General features: G+C 38.4%; 1 protein-coding gene across 1 annotated transcript in view; it reads left to right on the top strand.

Annotated features, from left to right (window-relative positions):
* Positions 1 to 2330: 2330 nt before the first annotated feature.
* Positions 2331 to 21460, top strand: part of LOC134052837 (macrophage mannose receptor 1-like) — a 34153-nt gene continuing 15023 nt past the window's right edge. The window contains exons 1-15 of the mRNA XM_062507539.1: positions 2331 to 2400; positions 4656 to 5051; positions 6121 to 6294; positions 8176 to 8334; positions 9153 to 9266; positions 10390 to 10536; positions 11437 to 11619; positions 12166 to 12323; positions 13432 to 13542; positions 14626 to 14741; positions 15176 to 15324; positions 18364 to 18563; positions 18856 to 18983; positions 19595 to 19682; positions 20316 to 20451. Of these exons, the coding sequence (XP_062363523.1) occupies positions 2331 to 2400; positions 4656 to 5051; positions 6121 to 6294; positions 8176 to 8334; positions 9153 to 9266; positions 10390 to 10536; positions 11437 to 11619; positions 12166 to 12323; positions 13432 to 13542; positions 14626 to 14741; positions 15176 to 15324; positions 18364 to 18563; positions 18856 to 18983; positions 19595 to 19682; positions 20316 to 20451 (2329 nt within the window). The remainder of the gene's footprint in view (positions 2401 to 4655; positions 5052 to 6120; positions 6295 to 8175; positions 8335 to 9152; positions 9267 to 10389; positions 10537 to 11436; positions 11620 to 12165; positions 12324 to 13431; positions 13543 to 14625; positions 14742 to 15175; positions 15325 to 18363; positions 18564 to 18855; positions 18984 to 19594; positions 19683 to 20315; positions 20452 to 21460) is intronic.

Raw genomic sequence — 21460 nt, 5'->3', positions numbered from 1 at the left:
TTAAGAACTATTGCTGTATGCTCCTCAATAAATACTCTCAGGCATTTATTGACTTAGTACTGTACAAAATGGCTAATTAAGCAAGCATGGAAAATAATAGAATTAGTGGGAATTTAGATTTAAAAGATATGGGTTACTTATTTAGGAATTTGTGCCAGCGTCACATACAGAGTCAAGACAAACACTGAGCACTCTTTGCAGGGCACTCAGCCCTAATGCTGAACTTTGAGAATATTTCACCTTACTGTTCTGAAGCATACACACTGTTACTTAAGTGATGTTTGGAATAAACAGAGATTTACATAAATTGTTTGTCTTCATTGCTGCTCTTGTCTTATACCTTTTACATAAATATCTTCCTTGCAACAGTATTAAAAGTGAAATGCAAACACTTGTCCTTCCTTCATTCACAGCTTCAACTTGGATTTTGCAAAACAAATAAACCTTTGCATACAGTCTTATTTTATGACTTTGAATTCTTTTATCAATTATTAACAAGAGACTATATCAATAAGCAATCTGTATATTACACAATAGAATTTCAGATTTTAATTAGCATGTGGAGATGATATATGGTTTGTTGAACTAATGAGTCTTCTTCCTTTAAAAAAAGAGGCTGACAGAAGGAGGCACAGAAACATGAACAAGGCATACTACCAAAAACGCCATAAATAAACTATAAAATCATGTAGTTGCCAAATAAATTTTGGAAGCATGCATTCCTGGTTTCATTCCATTTGATCACTCATTTTAGCTATTTTAGGATAGCTTTTCTTACTATCCTCCACCTTTCTGATAAATGGACTGATAACTGGGCGCTGTGTCCATGATTAAGGCCAGTAGAAGAGTGGGGCACAAAACAGTGCCTTGCTAGTGAAATGTTCTGGAGGTTTACTGAGATGATTAAGTTTTCTAGGAATTCTCTGTTTTCTATGACATTCTAAAGGAAAAAAAAAAAAGATCTCACAGAGCTCTGGGAATAACAAACCTTTAGAAATTGCATGAGAACTGCAGAAGAGATGTTGCATGACATTGGATTGACAATTTGTAGTTTTGGTAATTAAACAAAACATATTGCAGAGGATAAGGGATAAAGGCCATTTTTACTCAAACTAGTTTTAATGATAGTCCTCTGAAAAATACACTTTTTTTGGTTTTTTGTAAATACTGAACTAGATTCTATGCTGTTCAATTGCTAATGATAAAAGTAAAGTAAATGAAAATAATAAATAGCTAAAAAGATACAACATAATATCATTATTTAAATATTTTATATTGCTAACACAACTTCAATAACTCTGTATTATGTGAATGTGTTTCTTCTATCTTATTAAGTGATGCTTTGCCCTTGTAGAAAATATCCTGAGATTTGTCTTCATAATAAAGCCAAGAAAAATGAGAGAAAATTTGAAGGGCAATTTCAGCTGAATTTTTTTCCTCCCTTTTTTTCCAAAATTACTAAGGGATTGTGTATCACAGTTGTAGTTCATTTCCACTTAATAAATGATTGAAGCTGACTTGTAAAATTTGAAACTATTCCTCTATCCTTGTCTCATTTATGCTTGGTACAAAGAAAGAATAAAGTATTAAAGTTCATTTGTACTTTATGGATTAAATAATTTTGAAAGGCAGATTTCTTGCCAAATCACAGAAAGATTTGTAAAGATTTGGCTAATTTGTATTGGTTCTTCTAAAATAAAATCACGTGAAGTAACAGCACACTAGTTCTACTAGCTGATACACCAGATAGATAAAAGGCAGGTGTATGAATAGTACCCAGTTTGTCAATCACTGAGCAAAATTAAATTGTCCTGTGGGGGTTAATTCTTTCATGCTGAAATAGTCAAAATTGCTCACTGCAGTAAATTAAATCAATATCTTTTGCAGCAGTGAAGACATTTCTGGCTAAGAAATTAGCATATTTTTCTCTGAGTTTCTCAGGTGTATATATATATATGTGACATTTATGGTGCATCAATTTAAAGTGCACTCCCTGCTTCTTTGTCTTTGAGGGTCAGAATGTTACAATTCCAGCACAGAACCAAGAAAATTAAAATAATTCAGCAGAATGATCTTGAACTGTTCAAACTTTGCCACTTGCATTTGAATGGATGGAAACTTCACTTTCAGATGCAAAGTTTGAATTTTATAATTATTTATAGATTTCAAAATACCACATGTGACAGGATATTTCCTTATTTAGAGCCTGGAGTTTTCTCTTTCAACTAAAAATCTCCAAAACTGAGAAGGAGCCAGCAACAACTGATTCTTTAAGGACCTCTACTGCAGCAATTAATTTCATCTCATCTCTTTGTGAACAAGAAGACAGAATGAAAAACTTGGCCTTTTCTACAGTTTTAGTTTTCCTCTCATTTGTTCATACTGCTTTTCAGACACTCGGTGAGTCTATTTTATCCTATCCCCTGCAAAAGTGGATGTGAAAGCAGGCATCTTTGTTGTCTTGCTGGTTTCTCAGGATCTTTAAGATTTTCACATAGCTTTACTACTCTGCATTTCATATTTGTCCTAATGGGAGTGGGGCACAGAAGTTTCCACAAAACTAATACAGAGATGTTGATTTGCTTTTAAAGGGAGGGGAATATCCAAAATGGGGTAAAGCTGGGAATCAGAAGTCAGGACTGAGTCACATATGTGAATGAAGATTAACTTTTGAGTAAAACTTATTTATTGGTTATGTTTGCTGCTGTAAAGTAGATGGACTTCACAGTGTTGTCCATAGTCTTTGTCTATATATGTGACTGGCTCACAAAAGAATGAAAAGGATAAAGGAATTAAATAGGGTGTTGCATGTGTACGTCCTAGCCTTAGCATGAGATTGTGTGGGATGAGGTGGAGCTTAGGGATTGATGTGAGATGTAGCAACGAGGCTGAGAAGAAACCAGCGGAAATACAATTAGAAATACATGAGAGTAAAGAACAACTGCAGAGTAACTACTACAGCAGTAAGAGTAAAGATGAGAGCATACTTAAGGCTCTGGAGTTCGCCAAAGACAGATCACAGCTCCCATTTAAAGTATGATGATAATGTTCAAATATGCGTTTTCTTTGTCCTTCAGTTCACTAGATTTGTGGAGTGGGGCACATATTACAGCTTCCAAAAGCAGACACTGTTTCATGTGAGCTGTGACAGTACTACCCTGTGCAAAAAGAGGGTCTCCCACCTGCTCCAGGAGCTGGGAACCCGACCCAAAAGCAGAAACTTCACAGCTTCCAGCAGGAACTCTATTGTTAGACCCAACATTTCTTTGAGGGAAAATAGCAGGTACTTAGAGCACTACACTAAGCTCTTATTTACTGAGCAGTAAGAAATAAAAGACTTCATGATATTTAATTTTTTTTCCTAAATGGACTTGGAAAGAAGAAACTAAATCTCAGCTTCAAATCAGCTTCAAATTTAGATTTGCAGAAGTGAAACTCCTATATATTACTGAGCTGGTCAAAGTAATACAGGAACCTTCTGGAAGAGCTCAAGAACTATTCTTTCTGTCATACCCTCCCAGAATATCCCAGAGATTTCTTCTTCTGTTCACTACTCAACAATGGCTTGTCCTAACAACCTACACTTGTCCTAAAAATTTACTTCAGTGTGTGGAGGGTTATCTCACTGTCTCTTGCGAGTTATTCTCTCAGATGGATATGGTAGTGATGATGCATCTCTGTTTTCAGGTGTGAACTTGAGGCACAGAGTGCTGAAGGGCAAAACCTTGCCCTCCTGCTCTATAGATCCCAGAATATTCCTTGTAGTCCAAATTTCAATTCCTCGTGACCCAAAGCCAGTGAGACCTGCATGCTACCTGACACTTTTAGGAGCATGCAGCTGTTTGCCCAGGAGGACTTGCTTTGTGTGTCCCAGCACAGCTGCAGTTCTGGACAGCCCTTCGAGCAGGGCTTACTTATCTCAGTGGATTACTACATCAGGATACCTATAATCCTTTGGGAGTGTTAATTACCTTGTGTGGCACTCACAATGCACAGGCATGGAGGCCCACACCTATAATATCTATAGGCTCTTCAGTCTTTGCTCCTGTGACTGTGTTTGTGATTTATTGTGTGAATTATGTTTGCTTCTTATGATAGATGTGCTAAGGAAAGGATACTGGATCAAGGCAATGTACCAAGTCACCATTACATGGTTTTAATTCCAAAAAAATCCCCAAACCATAACAGAACATGTAAATTCCAGAAGGAGCAAGAATCACAGAAAGCTCACTCACTAACTGCATTAGCAGAAATGTGACCTCATGGAGGTGTATGTCACAGGAGCTAAATCTATAATGAATGGAAGTGATGGCCAGCTTCCAAATTTTCAATAAAGGTCTCTTTTGGAAATCTTGAATGAAATGTGTTTCAGAAGAAGATAAAATTCCATTATGATCACATTTTTGAAGCTATCTTAATGTAGTTTATGTGTTCTTATTCCTCTGTATTCTGCACCCATATATTTACTGAGCTGTACTTACTTTTCTTCCCCAGATTGAAATGCGTCTTGAAAATATAATTTGATCTTTGTAAAAATTTACAATCTCCTGACATGAGTCAGATCAGCATAGAATAAACAGCACATATTTCTCTTCACAAGCTCCCCTTACTGTCTGCTCACCCTGACCACTTATTCTGAATGTTTTATTTTACAGACAAGAAAATATTCTTAATATTCAATGAGGATACTAAGTTCTGTTTAATTGCTCAAAATTCTGAGGCAGTCACAACAGCTTCTTGCAAGAAAAACAGTGACTTACAAAAATTCAGGTGGGTCTCTGATCATCAGTTAATGAGCATGGCATTTGCACAATGCTTGGGAGTGCCCTACAAGAGAAACCAGGCTAAAATTTCTCTGTACCCATGCAACAAGAAAAGTGAATTCCAGAAATGGGAATGCAGAAATGCAGCCTTGGCAATCCAAGGGGAAGATTTATTTCTCAGTGCTGGCAAAAAAAAGGAAAATATTTTGCTGAAAGCAGGATCAGAGGCAATGGATAAATGGAAGATCTATGGAACTATGGATAATTTGTGTTCTCAAAGCCACGAAGGTAAAGTTTAAAGGTTATTTTGGTGGTTTATTGAATCTACTTGTTAGCCATCAGATAGGGTCTTTTGATTTCTGCCCCCCCTTAGCCTAATACCAGCTGCTCCCCCTGAGGCAATGGTGGACTAGAGAATGATTAATTCACGTATTCAGGCCTGTATCCCTTCATCCTGGAGAAAAACAGCTGCTTAGGTTAAGACAGAATGCAGTATGTGCAATAAAATGTATGCATTTTTCATTCTTTACTTTTAAAGCAAATGTGAATGCAGGTTATTTTTAATTGCTGGTGTTAATCACTCTTTTCAGTGGTGCTTAGCAATAACACAGTGGGCAGAAACCGAAGCAGAGAAAGTTGAATTCCGCTTGAATAAGAGGAAGAACTTCTTTTACCAAGCACTGAAACAGATTGTCCAGAGATGTTGTGGAGTTTCCCTCACTGGAGATATCCAAGAATCACATGCACACAATCCTGTGCCATGTGCTCTGGGATGGCCCTGCTTGAGCAGGGAGTCTGGACCCTGTGAACTCTTCCAACCTGAATCATTCTGTGGTTCTGTAACTTTGTAAATAAGACACTTTATTTAACTGCATACTATTACTACTGAGATTGTGTTAGTATTATTGGATGAAAGGAAAAAAACTCTAAGTTTAATACATCAATATTAAATGCAAGGAAATCATTCCATGCATAATACTTTCAGTTGTTGTATGAGATTCCAGATGCCAAAAAATCCCACAACGTTAAGCCAGATGTAGTGGAAGTTAAGGCACATGATAAAAAGATAGCACTGTTTTTAGAAAATTATATTTAAATATATGAAATGAAAATTTCTGCAGCTCTTTCATAGTTGTCTACAGCATGATACTGCTCAATTTCTAGCTGGTACAGCTGCTGATGTACACCAGAAGCAAAGCACAAATTGCAAGACCTACCAAGAACTTCCATGAAGGTCATTGCTGGCGGCAGCAGCTCCCCAGCTACACGGTTGTAACACTTGTAATGCTTTCGTCTTACAGAAAGTACAGACATATATTCACATAGCTACATTAAAACTTCTCTTTTGCCCCTTCAGACCTATTTACGCTGTTAGGAAATTCCAATGGAGCTCCGTGTGCCTTCCCCTTCCTTTTGAGTGGAAGATGGTACTCTGAGTGCACAGCAGCAGGCAGGTCCGATGGCTTGTCCTGGTGTGCAACAACACCCAGCTTCGACCTGGACCATTTGTATGGGCTCTGTCCAGCTGCCAGTAAGTCCCACGCGCTGTCATAGAGACTATAACACAACTCTGCTATGTAAATATATCAATATTGAGATCTGCTGTTAATAATGCAGAAGGGAAAAACCTTGCAGTGATCTAAATTTTACTCAAAAATGTCTCTTTCATGCAACAGCATTCCTGACAGAAGTAACAAATCTGTTTGCTAATAGCCTACAGTCAGGTTGAAAGTTGTCTGGGTGTGTCCATCAGCAGTTAAGACTTGGGAAAATAACAGAGTGCTTTGAATATTACTCTCTTCAGCATAGAATCACCTGAAAATTGAGATGCTATTCACAGTCTAATACTCACTGATATTCATGAAAGCAGTAGTCTTACCTCTTCTACCCAAGCTAAGCCCTGTTTTGTACAAGAAGATTGGTCTACAGTTCATGGGAAGATGTAGTTTGTTTTTAAAGGATATAAAATTAAAATATTGGCTCATGGGTTTTACTGAAATGTTATTGTCATCAGCATTTCCCATTTGATGTTTCATAATACATTACAAAATAATGCTATCTTAACAGGTAAAAGTATGGTCATGGGAGTGCAGGATGAAGAACACCAAAACACATATATATGAAGATATTAAAAATGCTCCCTCAAAACTAAGTTTTCAGTGCAATACCACAGAATCAGAATCACAATTTTTCATTTTGATAGCAGCATTGCACTGGTAAGCCAAGTCCAACTCACTCTCAACCACCACCAACCACCATCATTCCGACTGATTTGGTGAAAATTATTCTCTTGTGCAATATTGCAAGCAGTAACTTCAAAAATCCCATGACATACTCATTATATTAACTAAAAAATATTAAGTATTTGGCATTATAAAATTGTTGGGATATTATCACTAATACTTGAATCTACAGTTAAAAAATAATGTAAAAAATCTCTAAATCAGCAATAAAGAAACACAATAAGCAATATAAAACTTTTCCTCTTACAAACCATTCAAGAAATTTAATGTTTTTGTTTTTTTTTTTCTCAACAGAAGAGACATTTAGGGTAAGTTGTAATCACAGCTTATTTTAGTACTTGCCCAGGGAACAGTTTTGCTAACCGTGAGCTCTCAGGGGACAATTTCAACACTCCAGTAATCTAAAACACATGCAGACCACAAGTACAATCTCAATTGCCTCAGCTGCTCCTGACAGGGCCCTTCACCAGCTCTCTTGCCCTCCTCTGGATGTGCTCCAGCACCTCAAGATCTTTACTGTAGTCAGGCTCAAGACTGAGATGGGGATTTGAGGTGTGACCTCACCAGCGCAGAGTACAGAGGGACAATTCCTGCCCTTGGTCCTGCTGGCCACACTATTGCTGGTACAGGCCAGGATGCCATTGGCCTTCTTGGCCTCCTGGGCATTTGCTGGCTCATGTTAGGCTGGTTATCAGCCAGCACCCCCAAGTCCATTTCCACTGGACAGCTTTCCAGCTCCTCTACCCCATCGTGAATGTGATTAGTGATGGCATAATCTTACAACAAAGGTTTCATTACTGCAAATGTTTGTATTTCAGTGGTGTTCCAGCCAAGAATAAATTTAAGCATAGCCTATGAACTTCTGAACAGGTTCTCATGGTAGACAGTGACCAAAATACAATTTTGATTTATTGGCCTCTTTACAGTATTTTTTTTTCTCCTGGAGATTATAAAACTGGAAGGGGAAAGTGCAAATAAAGGATGAAAGGCTCATTACTGATAATGTCAATGGCACACCCTCGTTTCTTATCAAAAGAAGGTGTGGGTCTCAGCCTTAATTGTTCCAAAATGTTATTTCGCAAATAGGCTCCCAGTTGAATTTTGCCGTAACACTTTGTGTAAAATATTTATTACAAACTCAGGTACTAAATCTCCTTTCTCTCACACAGACATTGACAGATTTTGGAGTACAGATCCTTTGACAGGAACCTACTACCAGATAAACCATCAGGCAGCTCTCACGTGGCACCAAGCAAGGAAGAGCTGTCAGCAGCAGAATGCAGAACTATTAAGTGTCATGGAGATACATGAACAAATATATCTAAGAGGTGAACTAATAAGCAAGATGCAGTAAAAACTCATTTGAAAGGTTTTTTTGACTGATTACAAATGTTCCAATGCTTTAATCACATTACAGTGAATAGCTGATGTAAGAAAATGCTAACTATACTAATCAGAAATAACAAAATTACAATAAATTAGACTTTTTATATGTGAAACTTCAGTAAGTTGAGGAATTACCATTTGAAATTATTTATATTCTTATTGTTTTGTAAAGAGAATCTATGGATTTCCAGCTAATTAATCAAAAGCTATCTCAAGCTCAGAAAACACCAGAGAGATCCCATAAAGGGGGCTTTAAAAAAAGCAGCATTTTAGGAGACAGCCATTATACAACAATTACATTATATGATATGTTCTATTACTATATTTTGTGTTAATAAATCAGTATTCTTCAAGTATATCTAATGAAATAGCTGTTTTCAAATACGATACAGATTTTGTACAGACTTTATAGATTTATACACACTGTAGACGAAGATCCTGTATCAATAGCACCACAAGCAATTACACTTACAGCAATATTAATAATAGGAACTCAATCTTTCCATTTCCCAAGCTTATTGTCTACATATAACTGTAGAATAGCATTAAATTTAGATAAATTAATATGTAAAATAAACTTTTCAATTCTCTACCCTTTTTCTACAGAAAAAAACCCCTCTGAATTTATTACCAGTAAACATGAATTCTGTACTGAACTTACCAATCACTAGGCAGACTTTTGCTATCTTCTTCTAAACTTTGAAAATTCAGAAGTTTTTCTAGTGAATCTCATTAGAATTCAATTCTTTTGGTTACCTAGATTTGATTGACAGCAAGAGATCCTCTCTCTGGATTGGGCTTAACAATCTGAACCTCAACAGTGGCTGGCAGTGGAGTGGTGGCTTTCCCTTCAGATACTTTAACTGGGCTCCAGGTAAACAATTAAACAATTTTTGGAATCATAATCGGAGAATTATGCTTTTCTTCACTAGATATAACTCAGGGAATTTCAAGCAGAAGACCTAAATCACCTCATCTCTTATCAGAGGCAGATAATGTACAAGGCACTAGTTGAGTTGTATCACACTGGGAATGCCTTCAAGTCAGTGAAATCCTCTGTGTCTCTACAACTTTCACAGGGTTATCTGACCCCGTATCCTGCAAGGACTTGGCTGCCAGCAAGCATTGCTCTTGCAAAGGCTTCCTCTTCACTTCTTATGCTTTTTAACTCTTCTCTCATTCAAGAGTTCATGGCATTGACTGTTTATCTTTGAAAATTATTGCCATGGCAACAGTCAGTTGCAGCAAATTTTGATTAAATGCAAGCATAGTCCAACTTTCCAAGTCTCAGAGGTGCCACCTGCTTTTACCTGGCACAGAAGTTGAAGGAAAAGTCCATAGTTGTTGGGTCTGGTGGAAGATTTTCTACCTTTTGTTGTGCTGGTGAAATTCCTCAAGCTTTGCAGGGCTGAGAGGTTGACTCTCAGGTCACTCAGCCCACACCCCAGAGCTCCTGTATCCCCATGCAATGGCTATGACCATGAGTTAAACGACACACTTTCAGTTCACTGCAGAATTAAATTGCATCTTTTGTGGGGAGAGGGGAAAATAATGTAATTTATCACTCTGTGAGCCTCTCTGAGAAGAAAACACTGACCATTCCCCAGGGATAGTGGTCCTGTGGAGAAACTCTGGGGATTTTGTTGGAAGAAGGAGGCAAAGGAGAGACAACAATGGTGAAGGAATGTCAGTAGGTTCTGCTTGCAGCAAGGAACAAATCTTCATTCAAATTCTGAAGGTACTTGCAGAAAAGACCACTATTCTGTAATCAAATGTGGCAGAAAGTGTGAATTCTGCAACAAGCATCAAAAGAAAAATTTTGATGGATAATTATAAATTGCATTTCCTTATCTATGGTAGAAAATTCTCTGTCTCTGGTAGGAGTGAAATCATGAGCCCATAATTGACACATGAAATGGCTATCAGTAAACTGCTCTTTTAGCTGCTGACATAAACCCTGTACTACATAAAAATAATTTGTTTTTTATCCCATGAAGGAAGCCCTGAACCTGAGTCTGAAAAACTCTGTGCAGTACTAAACCCCAGAAGGGATGCTAAATGGGAAAACTGGCCGTGTGAGCTGAAACTTGGCTATATCTGTAAAAAGGAAAAATCCACAAAGGATCCTTTAATTCTTCCATCAGGTGTGTCAAGTAAATAAAGCAATTTGATAAAGGCATAATTTGTGTCACTCAGGTTAAATTTAGTGGCTAAAATAAAAAGAAAGACTTAAAATTTGTTTTTCTGCTATGATGACTGGTACAGAACAAAACATATTGTTATTTCTTTAGCAAAATATATTTAAATACTGAAAATGTTGCTGGAGCCCAGTAATCACCCAAACATTTTTTTGCTTTATATCATTATTCACAATTCCAGAGGCACTGGGTTAAGCCATAGTTTCATGAAAGTATCATGGTCTGCATGGACATAAAAATAAAGTCAGAGATGTTTCACCCTTCCTGCAGTGCATTCGAATGGAAACACTGAGTTTTGTCACAGAAGGCTTGGAAAAATGGTATCAGTAGGCTCAGACCAAATTCTTGTATGGGACTGCAAGTAATCTAGAAAGATGGCAAAAAGAGCGGCTTCCTTTGGATCACTTTTCTACTATACTTCTCTCTGGTTTATTTAATGAGAGTTGGCATGAAAAGCCATGTGTGCAGAGAATTACTTGTGCTGCAATAACAATGCCTTTCTTTTATGAAATATAAAAAAATGTAATTGGGGGGGTATATTGTCGGGAAATGCTACATATGGAATTCAAAAATATTCCTCTAGCCATTGAATACTTCACACTAGTGAAGCCCAGTAACAACTGGCTCCATTCTTTTCATCTTTTGTTTAAATGCAGTATGCTTTCTGTAAAAATACCATGAACAACATACAGACTAAAATAAATGTGTAAGGAATGAAGTACTGCTTATTTGTTACCATTTCTTGTTCATTGTAATTCATTAATTAGCTGATTTTAAATGTAATTGCAGTTATTCTAGACTTCAGTTTGCACCATTTAAAAACTTGAAATATCTATTAATTTTGAGGGGATGTGGAGCCTGTTAAATGCCCAGAAGAATGGCTGCCCTATGGAGATCACTGTTTCATGGTTCATAGAGACCCCAAAGAATGGAGAGAAGCCCTAATTTCCTGCAATGAGAGCCAAGGCAACCTTGCCAGTATCCACAACCCTGAGGAGCATGGCTTCATACTGTCTCAGCTTGGCTACAGTGAGTATTTCTACAGCACAGTGTTTGGTACAAATAGAGAACTGTACTATTAGAAATCTTACAGGATTTAAATAAAATAATTCTTGATTGTTTTGAATGAATATTTATAGGGAAGGCTGAAGATATATAGGTTAGAAAAACTCGAAAGCCAAAAACCCACAGGAGGAGTCATTATGGTATTTTCATTTTCATTTTAATTATTTTAATTTTGATTTTCATTTGCTTTTCACTGCATGAAATCACTTGAAGGAAATAACAGCTCTAGTCACTGCAGCATTTGAGTGGATTATCTGCATCAGACACCTTGTAGCTGTAGATACAGCAATGTACTTTACTGATAAAGCTGATGAATCTGATTTCCTGCTGGTATCTAATTTTTAACTACTTGAAAGAACAACGAGAATTACATTCTAAAATAAACTCCTCTGTCTTTTAATACAGAAGAATTTGCACTGCAACATTGCAATTTCAGCTCATCTCTGTAAAATCTTCCTCCTATGGACTGTTTCAGCTTGGGCAGTAAGAGAGATGAATTTCTGTTCTTAGGAGCTGAGGATGAGCTGTGGATTGGCCTGAACGACCTCAAAATTCAAATGTACTTTGAGTGGAGTGATGGGACAACTGTGACATATACCAAGTGGTTGCCTGGAGAACCAAGCCATGAAGTCACTGGCCAAGAAGATTGTGTCATTATGGCAGGACAGGTGAATCATTTCACATGAATAATACGGTGTAACACTGCACTATTTGAGTTGTGGTTGTATTTTCAGGGAGATTTTTAATTCAACTTAGCATAGTTACTAAGTTGTATAGAATCAAAGAATGTTATTGTCCTGGTTTGAAAGACAGGTGTTTGCTAAGGAAAGCAGAAGCTTCCCTTTGGACTGAAAAATGTGATCCTTCCGATTATTATGATTTTGAAATTAAGGGAGCTCTCAGGCAAAGATATGGGGGTAGGAATAACAGTTCTTTACTAGTATATCTAACAAGACAAACAAGAACAACAACAGCTATGAAATTACCCACAAACAGAACAGTAACTCAGTCCCAGTGTTTTTTGGCTGCAGGCACCTTTTCCCTGAGCTGCAGTTCCCGGTGCTGGGGGCGGGCGGGTCCCGCAGAGCTGCAGGAGGGCTGGGGGTGATGGCAGAGCTGTCCCAGGGGGAGAGAGAGATGGAGAGAGAGCCCTCCGCTCACGGTGTGGGTCCCGGTGCTCAGCAGAGTGCTGGATGGTGGCAGGTTACAGTGAGAAGGTAGCAGGGCAGGGTCTGACAGCAGTGAGGATGACTCCTGATGCTGGGATGGGGCAGAGGCAGTGATCGTCCTTCTCGTCTGAACTCCACGGGGGAAACGGGCTGAGCCAGAGCCTTCTGTCTGCTCTTCTGGATGTTTGGATATCGAGGGGTTTCCCTCTTCTCTCCCCTCCCCCTTGCCACCAGGGCCCAGTCGACAGGTATCTTAGCATGAAAATGGGGAAAATTCCACAGAGGGAAAAGGGAAAGAACCAACCCCCAACAGTTATCTTTATTTGCTCAGACATAGGATTGTTCTAAATTAAATTTAAAATTAAATTCCATATAGCTAGTAAGAGCTCATATCTGATTGTGAGGGTACATTGTATGCCAAGTAAACCTTAAGAGTCTGGCCATGCCACTCAGCTTAACAAAACCTCACCTCCAAGCTCAAATACTTGGAATCCATTACAAAGTACAGATATTCATATTGAAACAGTGTTTTGAAAATAATGATAATGTTTCTAAAGTAAAAAGGTTCTGTCTTGCTGTTTTTCACCTCTTCCCAAACTGCAACTAGGATGGATACTGGGCAGACACTGCCTGTGACAGGAAGTTAGGCTACATCTGCAGAAGAGACCCACTACCAGGAGTTTCTGGAACACCAAAGGCTGATCCTGCCTGCCCAAAGGTAAAAGAAAGCTTAACCAAGAATCTGGTTAGAAAAATTTCACAAGCTCCACTTGACATTGAAATATTTTTTTTCCCCTAACAAGTATTATTCCACAACAGATTCAGAGCAATAATTTTCACATTCCCATATAAGGAATAATAAAAAGTCAGACCTATTACCTCTCAGAACTTTCTGTAAAAGGGGCTAAAGCAAATTTTGTGGTTGTCTGCATATTTGTTATATTGTTCTGCAACCATCTGTGGTTATTGAACATGTAGTAGGGACTGGTAACAATTTCTGGACTATGCAGCATGATGCAAGATGATGACAAATCTCACTACTGAAGTCGAATCAAAACAATAACATCCTTTTCATAAGTGAATTTGTTTTGAGCAAGTTATTGTATCCTACAGCTTTTTTTTCTTCTTTTCCTACTTTTTACTTCCTATTTACTACTATTCTCTGTTTAGGAACCATTCCCATAAGCCTATATGGGGAACAGAGCTAAGACTCATTGTGCTCAATGGAGTTAAACAGCAGCCAAATACTGAACAGAGAATTTATTTGCCTTTCTTGGGTGCAGCAAGCAAATCTAGAGATGTCATAAAAGGGAAAAGTGACTTTGAATTCAGCTGTAATTTTGAGGATATTGCTCTTCAGTGGTTTCTATGTTCCCTCTTCAGTCATACTTCTTAGGTGACCTGATGTATTTAATCAACTAATTAGTTTGTTTACTGTTCTTTATCCTCAAAAACATAGGAAACTTGAGACAGCATCTCTACTATAATACAGATTACTCTTTTGGGTTCTGAGCAAAGATGAATTTTATTCACCTGATTCTGAATGCACTCTTCCCTCTGCGTCTCTCTAACTTTTTTATCAGTAAAAATGTATCCATAATTGTCAGAAAAGTGAGACTCATAGGCATTAACTCTCTTCTTTCTACACTGAATGTTTGCTAACCTGAATTTCCATTAGCATACTGGAATTAAAATGTATACATAATCATGTCAGGTTATATTAAAAGTGCATTCATTGAAATTCAAGTACTAGAACATATGTTGTTTTTAATTGCAAGTTTATTTCATGTGTTCCCAACAGGCTTGGGAAAGATATGGCTTTTATTGCTACCTGGTTGGACATACTTCTGTAACATTTTCAGAAGCAAAGAAAACCTGTGAAAGGATCAGTGGTGATTTAACAAGTATAGGAGACAGGTAGGAAAAGAGTGTAAAAATATCTGATGCAATAATATTGAAATTTTAAAAACTAATTGAGAACATTTAAAAAAAAAAGACAACAACAAAAAAATTCAAACAACCAAAAAACCCCAGAATATCCTTTTTCTGAAGAAAAGAATTAAAGAACACAATATGGCTTTTCTTACTAGAAGTAATTTACCCATCAATGTTTTCTAGTACTTTACTTCAAAAGAAGAGACAACAACACCTTCTGCTCTGTAAGGAATAGTTTTTCAGTATAGCACAGCTTCACCTCCTATTGCAGCTTGGATCCAGATAAACAACATATTCCCCATAAAAGGAAACTTAATGGAGAATATATTCATTCTAGCTGTATGAAGTTTGGGTGCTGAGGAGTGGAAGATGGAAGGAAAGCTAGGCTTAATTCCATTTGACTTCTGTCATTTCAGATATGAGCAAGCCTACCTGACCAGCCTCGTTGGTCTGAGCTCTGAGAAGTATTTTTGGATTGGTCTCTCAGACATGGAAGAGCAAGGGATTTTCAAGTGGGTGACTGATGAAGGTGTTCTGTACACAAACTGGAATGCAGCAATGCCTGGTACTTCACTGATGCCAAATGATTTTTGCCTTTTTATATATTCTCTGTATCCTTTACACAGATGTTTGTAGCTTATTATGGTATTAGTAGCTAGTCCCACTACATTTCCCTAACTTTTCCCTAGCCAGAAGGACAAAACATATTCCAGAGGTCCAAGCCCCAGGGGGTACAAGGCCTCTATCCTATCTTGGTTCTTTCTGGGAACCAAGGCTGAAAAATGGTGCTTCAAGGCATATTTTCATAAACAAAGTTTAGTTTCCGTCTGAGGGGGGAGGATGTTCATAAATCTATGGGCCCAGATGGGATCCATCCAAGGGTGATGAGGAAGTTGGCAGATGAGCTTGCAAAGCCGCTCTCATAATTTACCAACAGTGATGGCTCACTGGGGAGGTTCCAGATGACTGGGAGCTGGCCAGTGTGACACCCATTTATAAAAAGGGTAGGAAGGAGGATCCTGGTAATTACAGGCCAGTTAGTCTGACCACAGTACCAGGTAAGGTGATGGAACAGTTTATACTGAATGCCATCACACAGCACTTACAGGATGGCCAGGGTGTCAGACCCAGCCAGTGTAGATTTAGGGGGGAGGTCGTGTTTGACTGACCTGGTCTCCTTTTATAACCAGGTCAACCACCTGCTGGATAAGGATAGGCTGTGGTTTTTGTGTACCTGGACTTCAGCAAGACTTTTGACACTGTCTCACACAGCACACTCCTGGAAAAGCTGTCAGCCCCTGGCTTGGAGAGGAGCACTCTTTGCTGGGTTAAGAACTGGCTGGATGGCTGGGCACAGAGAGTGGTGGTGAATGGTGCTGCATCCAGCTGGGGATCAGTCACCAGTGGTGTCCCCCAGGGGTCTGTGCTAGGCCAGTTCTGTTCAGTATTTTTATTGATTACATGCATAAGGGTATTGAGTCTTTCATTAGTAAATTTGCAGATGACACTAAGCTGTGAGCATGTGTCGACCTGTGGGAAGGGAGGAGGGCTCTGCAGAGAGATCTGGAATTGTTGGATGGATGGGCAGAGTCCAATGGGATGAAGTTTAACAAATTCAAGTGCCAAGTCCTGAATTTTGGCCACAATAAACCCCTGCAACCTTACAGGCTGGGGACAGTGTGGCTGGGGGTAGTGGCCCACAGCTGACTGAACATGAGCCAGCAGTGTGCCCTGGTGGCCAAGAAGGCCAATGGCATCCTGACCTGGATCAGGAACGGTGTGGCCAGCAGGAGCAGGGGGGTCATCCTTCCCCTGTTCTCAGCACTGGTGAGGCCACACCTTGAGTGCTGTGTCCAGTTCTGTCCCCTCAGTTTAGGAAGGAAGTTGAGACACTTGAGCGTGTCCAGAGGAGGCAACAAGGCTGGTGAGGGGCTTGGAACACAAACCCTGTGAGGAACGACTGAGGGAGCTGGGGTTGTTCAGCCTGGAGAAAAGGAGACTCTGAGGTGACCTTATCACTATCTACAACCTCCCAAAAGGTGGCTGTGGTCAGGTGGGGTTGGCCTCTTTCTCCAGGCAGCAACAGACAGAACCAGAGGACATGGTCTTAAGCTGTGCCAGGGGAGATATAGGTTGGATATTAGGAAAAAGTTTTCATGAAAAGGATGACAAAGTACTGAAATGGTTTGCCCGGGGTAGGTGGTGGTGGAGTCACCATCCCTGGATGTGTTTAAAAAAAGACTGGATGTGGCACTTGGTGCCATGGTTTAGTTGAGGTGTTAGGGCATGTGTTGGACGTGATGATCTTGAAGGTCTCTTCCAACCTAGTGATTCTGTGACTTAGAGAGGGTTGAACTGGGGGAAATTACCTCACCTCTTATGTCTCTAATTGGTGATTTTTGTGAATTATGCTAATTTGCTAAACTTATAAAACTGCATTCACCCTGTGGTAGGAATTTTGCAGGCATTTTCCTTATCTGCCCTTGGTGTTCTCCAACAAAAACCAGCATTTATATTACTTCCTGTACTAATATTATCCCAAGAGTTTGTTGTTTCATTTCTAGATTATTTAAGGCATCCTACCATTGGACTAAATCTATGCTACTAAGGAAGTCTCTGTGTTCCCTAATTCTAAAATGTTTTCCTACTTTGGTAAATCCATGAGACACATATGAACACTTTGCCTTTGAAGCTGAAGTGTCTTTGATACATGTGCTTGGCACCAGTGAGGATGCAAATTGAATTCTGGGTACAGTTTTGGGTCCCTCACTACAAGAAAAAATATGGAGATGCTGCAGCATGTCCAGAGAAGGTCAACAAAGCTGGAGAAGGGTCTGGAACATGAGTCTAGTAAGGAGTTGCTGAGGAAGCCAAGGTTGTTTAGCCTGAAGGAAAAGAGGCTCAGAGGAAACTTTATCACTCTCTACAACTGCCTGAAAGGAGGTTGTAATGAGGTGGAGATCAGTATCTTCTCCCAAGAAACAAGTAATAGGGGAAGAGGAAATGGCCTCAGGGTGCATCAGGAGAGCTTTAGATTGAACACCAGGAAAGGCTTCTTCACAGAAGGGGTGCTCAGGCCTTGGAATCGGCTGCCCAGGGAAGTGGTTGAGTCACCACCCCTGGAGATATTTACAAGATGTGAAGATGTGTAGATGTGGCACTGATGGTTTGGTGGTGAGCCTGGCAGTTGGATTTTAATGGTTGGACTATACAATCCTACAGATCTTTTCCAACCTAAATTATTCTATGATTTTCTATGATGCCATGAAAATATTTATTTTCTGACCCCTCATCGTTTCCAAGAGCAAAATCAAACTGAGTGGAAAGGATAAAATCCCTATCAGCCTTGGTGATGGGCTGCCAAAGCCTTGTCACAAGTGGCAGAGGAAAGAGGCAGGCAAGGAACTGTTTATGTTTTATTTCCCTCAAAGGGAAGGGAAATGATCAAGGACTTGCTGGTTTCCTCTTCTCACAAAGCTCCTCCTCTGAGTGGACACTACACTTAATATTTCAAGTAGTCTTTTGTAATTTAATTACATGAGACATAAAAATGTCAAAAGAGCCACCTTAAAACACATTTCAACTTTTTTTTTATCTCACAAAGGGAAGGAAGCTGGCTGTGTTGCCCTTAGGACTGGAAATGCAGCTGGACTGTGGGACGTTCAGAACTGTGAAGTAAAGGCAAAATTTCTCTGCAAAAAATTAGCTAAAGAAGTCACTGTTCCTGTTACTTCTGAAATCGTTTCTGTTTCCAAATGTCCCTTGGGTTGGGATACAAGCAATAGCATTCATTCCTGCTTCAGAGTAAGTATTGTTTTTTTTTGCCATAATCCTACCTGGGAAACAGGAGAGCACCAAAAATAGGTAATCTAAACATCACAGAATGGAAACATTAATGTAGCAAGCTTATGCACAACTATTCAAATATCACTGCACTTTTCACTCTAGGAGTGATAAATGAGGTCATTCAATTACTTTTGAATCCGTATTAGAATGGATAATTGTAAAGGAAGGTTTACTTATTTTTCTTATGCAAGGCGGCCAGCAGATTTATGTTTTGCACACTGAAAACACAGTGTTCTACCTGCATCTACAGGGTTTTGTGAGAGAAGAAGACCAAAAGAAAACATGGTTTGAAGCCCGAGATTTCTGCAGAGGAATAGGAGGAGACCTGGCTGCCATTAGAAATGAAGAAGAGCAAACAGTGATAGGAAACTTAATAAAGTAAGCCAGAATAGTCTATTAATTGATATTTTGGTGAAACAACACATGATGCAGTAATAAACAATAACACTCTTGTTTTGCTCCTGAGATAATTACTTTAAAATCTATCTGGTTTTCAATATAACAATAAGAAAAATACCTGACAAAATTTCTCATATGAGTAATATTTTCAAAGAAATTTTTGGAGTTCCTAAAATGCGTCATAACGTGCAAACATTTTATATTCAGATAAAAACAAAACCAACAACAAAATTTGTTGAATGCTTCTCCACAGACCCTATCCTAATTTTTTTAAGTGAATCATTTTGAAACCAAATTTGTCTTTCAGCAGCCGTGAACATTTTGTATCTGAGAAAAAAAAAGTTGTCAGTGTAGAAAAACAACGTGCTGTTTTCAATGCAACCATTTGCAAAGTAGGAAATTTTAAAGTGTGAACTTTATGAACTAGTCAATGGGAGTTTGCTGACCAACAGTACGTTTTATTGTTAACATTTCTGCATTTGAAATGTTCAGTAAGTGTCAGAGTTATTGTCCCACATAACTTTTAAAATTGAGCAGAACTGACAACATATATCCTCTTCCACCATATGTTTTTTTTTTCCTCACTGTAGAAAGAAATCCCCATCGTTTCAGCCTTTCTGGATAGGTTTGCAGTGTTTGGATCCTGATGGTGGACTTTCCTGGAGTGATGGCTCTCCGGTGAGTGTTTCACCATGCAAGTTTCCTTCTGTTCTGACCCTTTTTCTGTTGGAGAAGTTTCCATGACTGGTGTGTATGAAAGCTGTATAAGAATTTCCAAAAATGTCTATTTTGCAACTGGGGAACTCTGAATCATTATTCTTCATACTGGATTAGAAGAAAAAACAAAAGCGGCCAAACCCCCCTGAGGTTACACCATCACCAAAGTGATAAGACAAAGGAATACTTTCAGCTACAAAAATTATTATCCAAATCACAAATACATGAGACAGATCTGTCCTGATTTTTCTTACCCTCTGGTGATAAACTGCCAAGTTTCTTTTGCCTGTTTTTTTATTTATAATCTCATTTGATTCCAGTTTTTGTGGGAGTGCTACAGTTTGTTAGATGCTGCATAAAAACTCAGAGCCTTCTTTCCTCTTGCAGGGTATTTGTAATTTAATAGCTCACATTGGCTTCACAGCCAGAGAAGGAAAAGGAGGGGTTGGAAACTTTTGCTCTACTTCCCATTCCTTAAAGACTACAGTTTTTTTCCCCTGTAGATTAAAAAAAAACCCAAAAAACAACAACAACAACAACAACAACAACAAACCAAAAAAAAACCAAAAAACCACAGGTGAGTTTTTTCTGTAGGTGAATTATAAAGCAAGAAATGATTTTTACGATGCTGCATTTCAAGATTGTGGAGCAGTCATTGAAAACCCTTCCCCATCATGGATTAAGGAGCACTGTGAATACAGTCATAACTGGATTTGTGAGATAAAGAAAGGTAGGTTACTTTTTACTCTAAACTCACCTTAGGAAGAAATTCAAGCTGAATCCATTCTATTGTAACAGGAAGTTCTACAAGTTACATACTGGTAGAAGGTTTTGTTGATTTCACAGGAATTTTGCACACAGAAAACTAGGTCAAGACATATAAATACCTTTGGAATAAAACATTTCAGCTGTTAACAATAAACATTTTTTTTCCATTATAAAAAGTATATGTCATTATAAGCCTTGCTAAAATTACACTTCATTATGTAATTATGTAATAATAGAAAATATGATGAAAGGAATCTTAAGAACTTACCTTGCAATATTCACTGCTCTGCACAAAAACAGATTTTTGTCAAAACAGAAGTTCTGACTGAGGGAAGAAAAAGGGACTATAATTTGGGGGGAAAAAAAAACCAAAAGAAAGAAAAGAAAGAAAAAAAATATTATGTTAAATTTCCATATTCTTTATGTAGTGAAACTTCACTCCTCTGCTGAGATGATGGTACACAACAACACAGTAGTCACCTACTCTAAATTAAACAACACTACCAGCATCACAGAATCAGTCTCTTTGTAAGATGGCACATAAAGACAAGCCTGTAAAAACAGGCCTGCTGTAACAAAAGAATGGTAATGAATGCTTCAAAAACTTAATCCTTTAAAGACAGGTTCACATCTTCTTATACAAGTAGAAAAATCTTCTCTGCTTCTCAGTTTTTTTTGCTTTTTTTGTTTTTTTTTTTCTCAGCTCATGTTTGAGAAAAATATTCAGTGAAATTTGAGAGGAATTAATTATAGCTACGTGTTGGGTACATATTTTACTTCCCACAGTAATGGCAATGTTCCTTTGGTGGCTCCCTGGGCTCCTTCACACTAGTTTCAATTGCTACTTTTCTTAAAATCATAATTTCTGTGCTGATGAATTATTCAAAACCATTTTCTAACGAAGGCACAGAGTCTCAGCATCTCATAAAGTAATAGTCATAGATCTCTATCAGATGTTGTGAAGATATTTT

The sequence above is a fragment of the Cinclus cinclus genome, chromosome 1 (assembly GCF_963662255.1).
Source record: "Cinclus cinclus chromosome 1, bCinCin1.1, whole genome shotgun sequence".
Lineage (NCBI taxonomy): Eukaryota > Metazoa > Chordata > Aves > Passeriformes > Cinclidae > Cinclus > Cinclus cinclus.
Note: the sequence above shows the minus strand (reverse complement) of the source record. Positions and strands in the feature narration are given on the sequence as shown.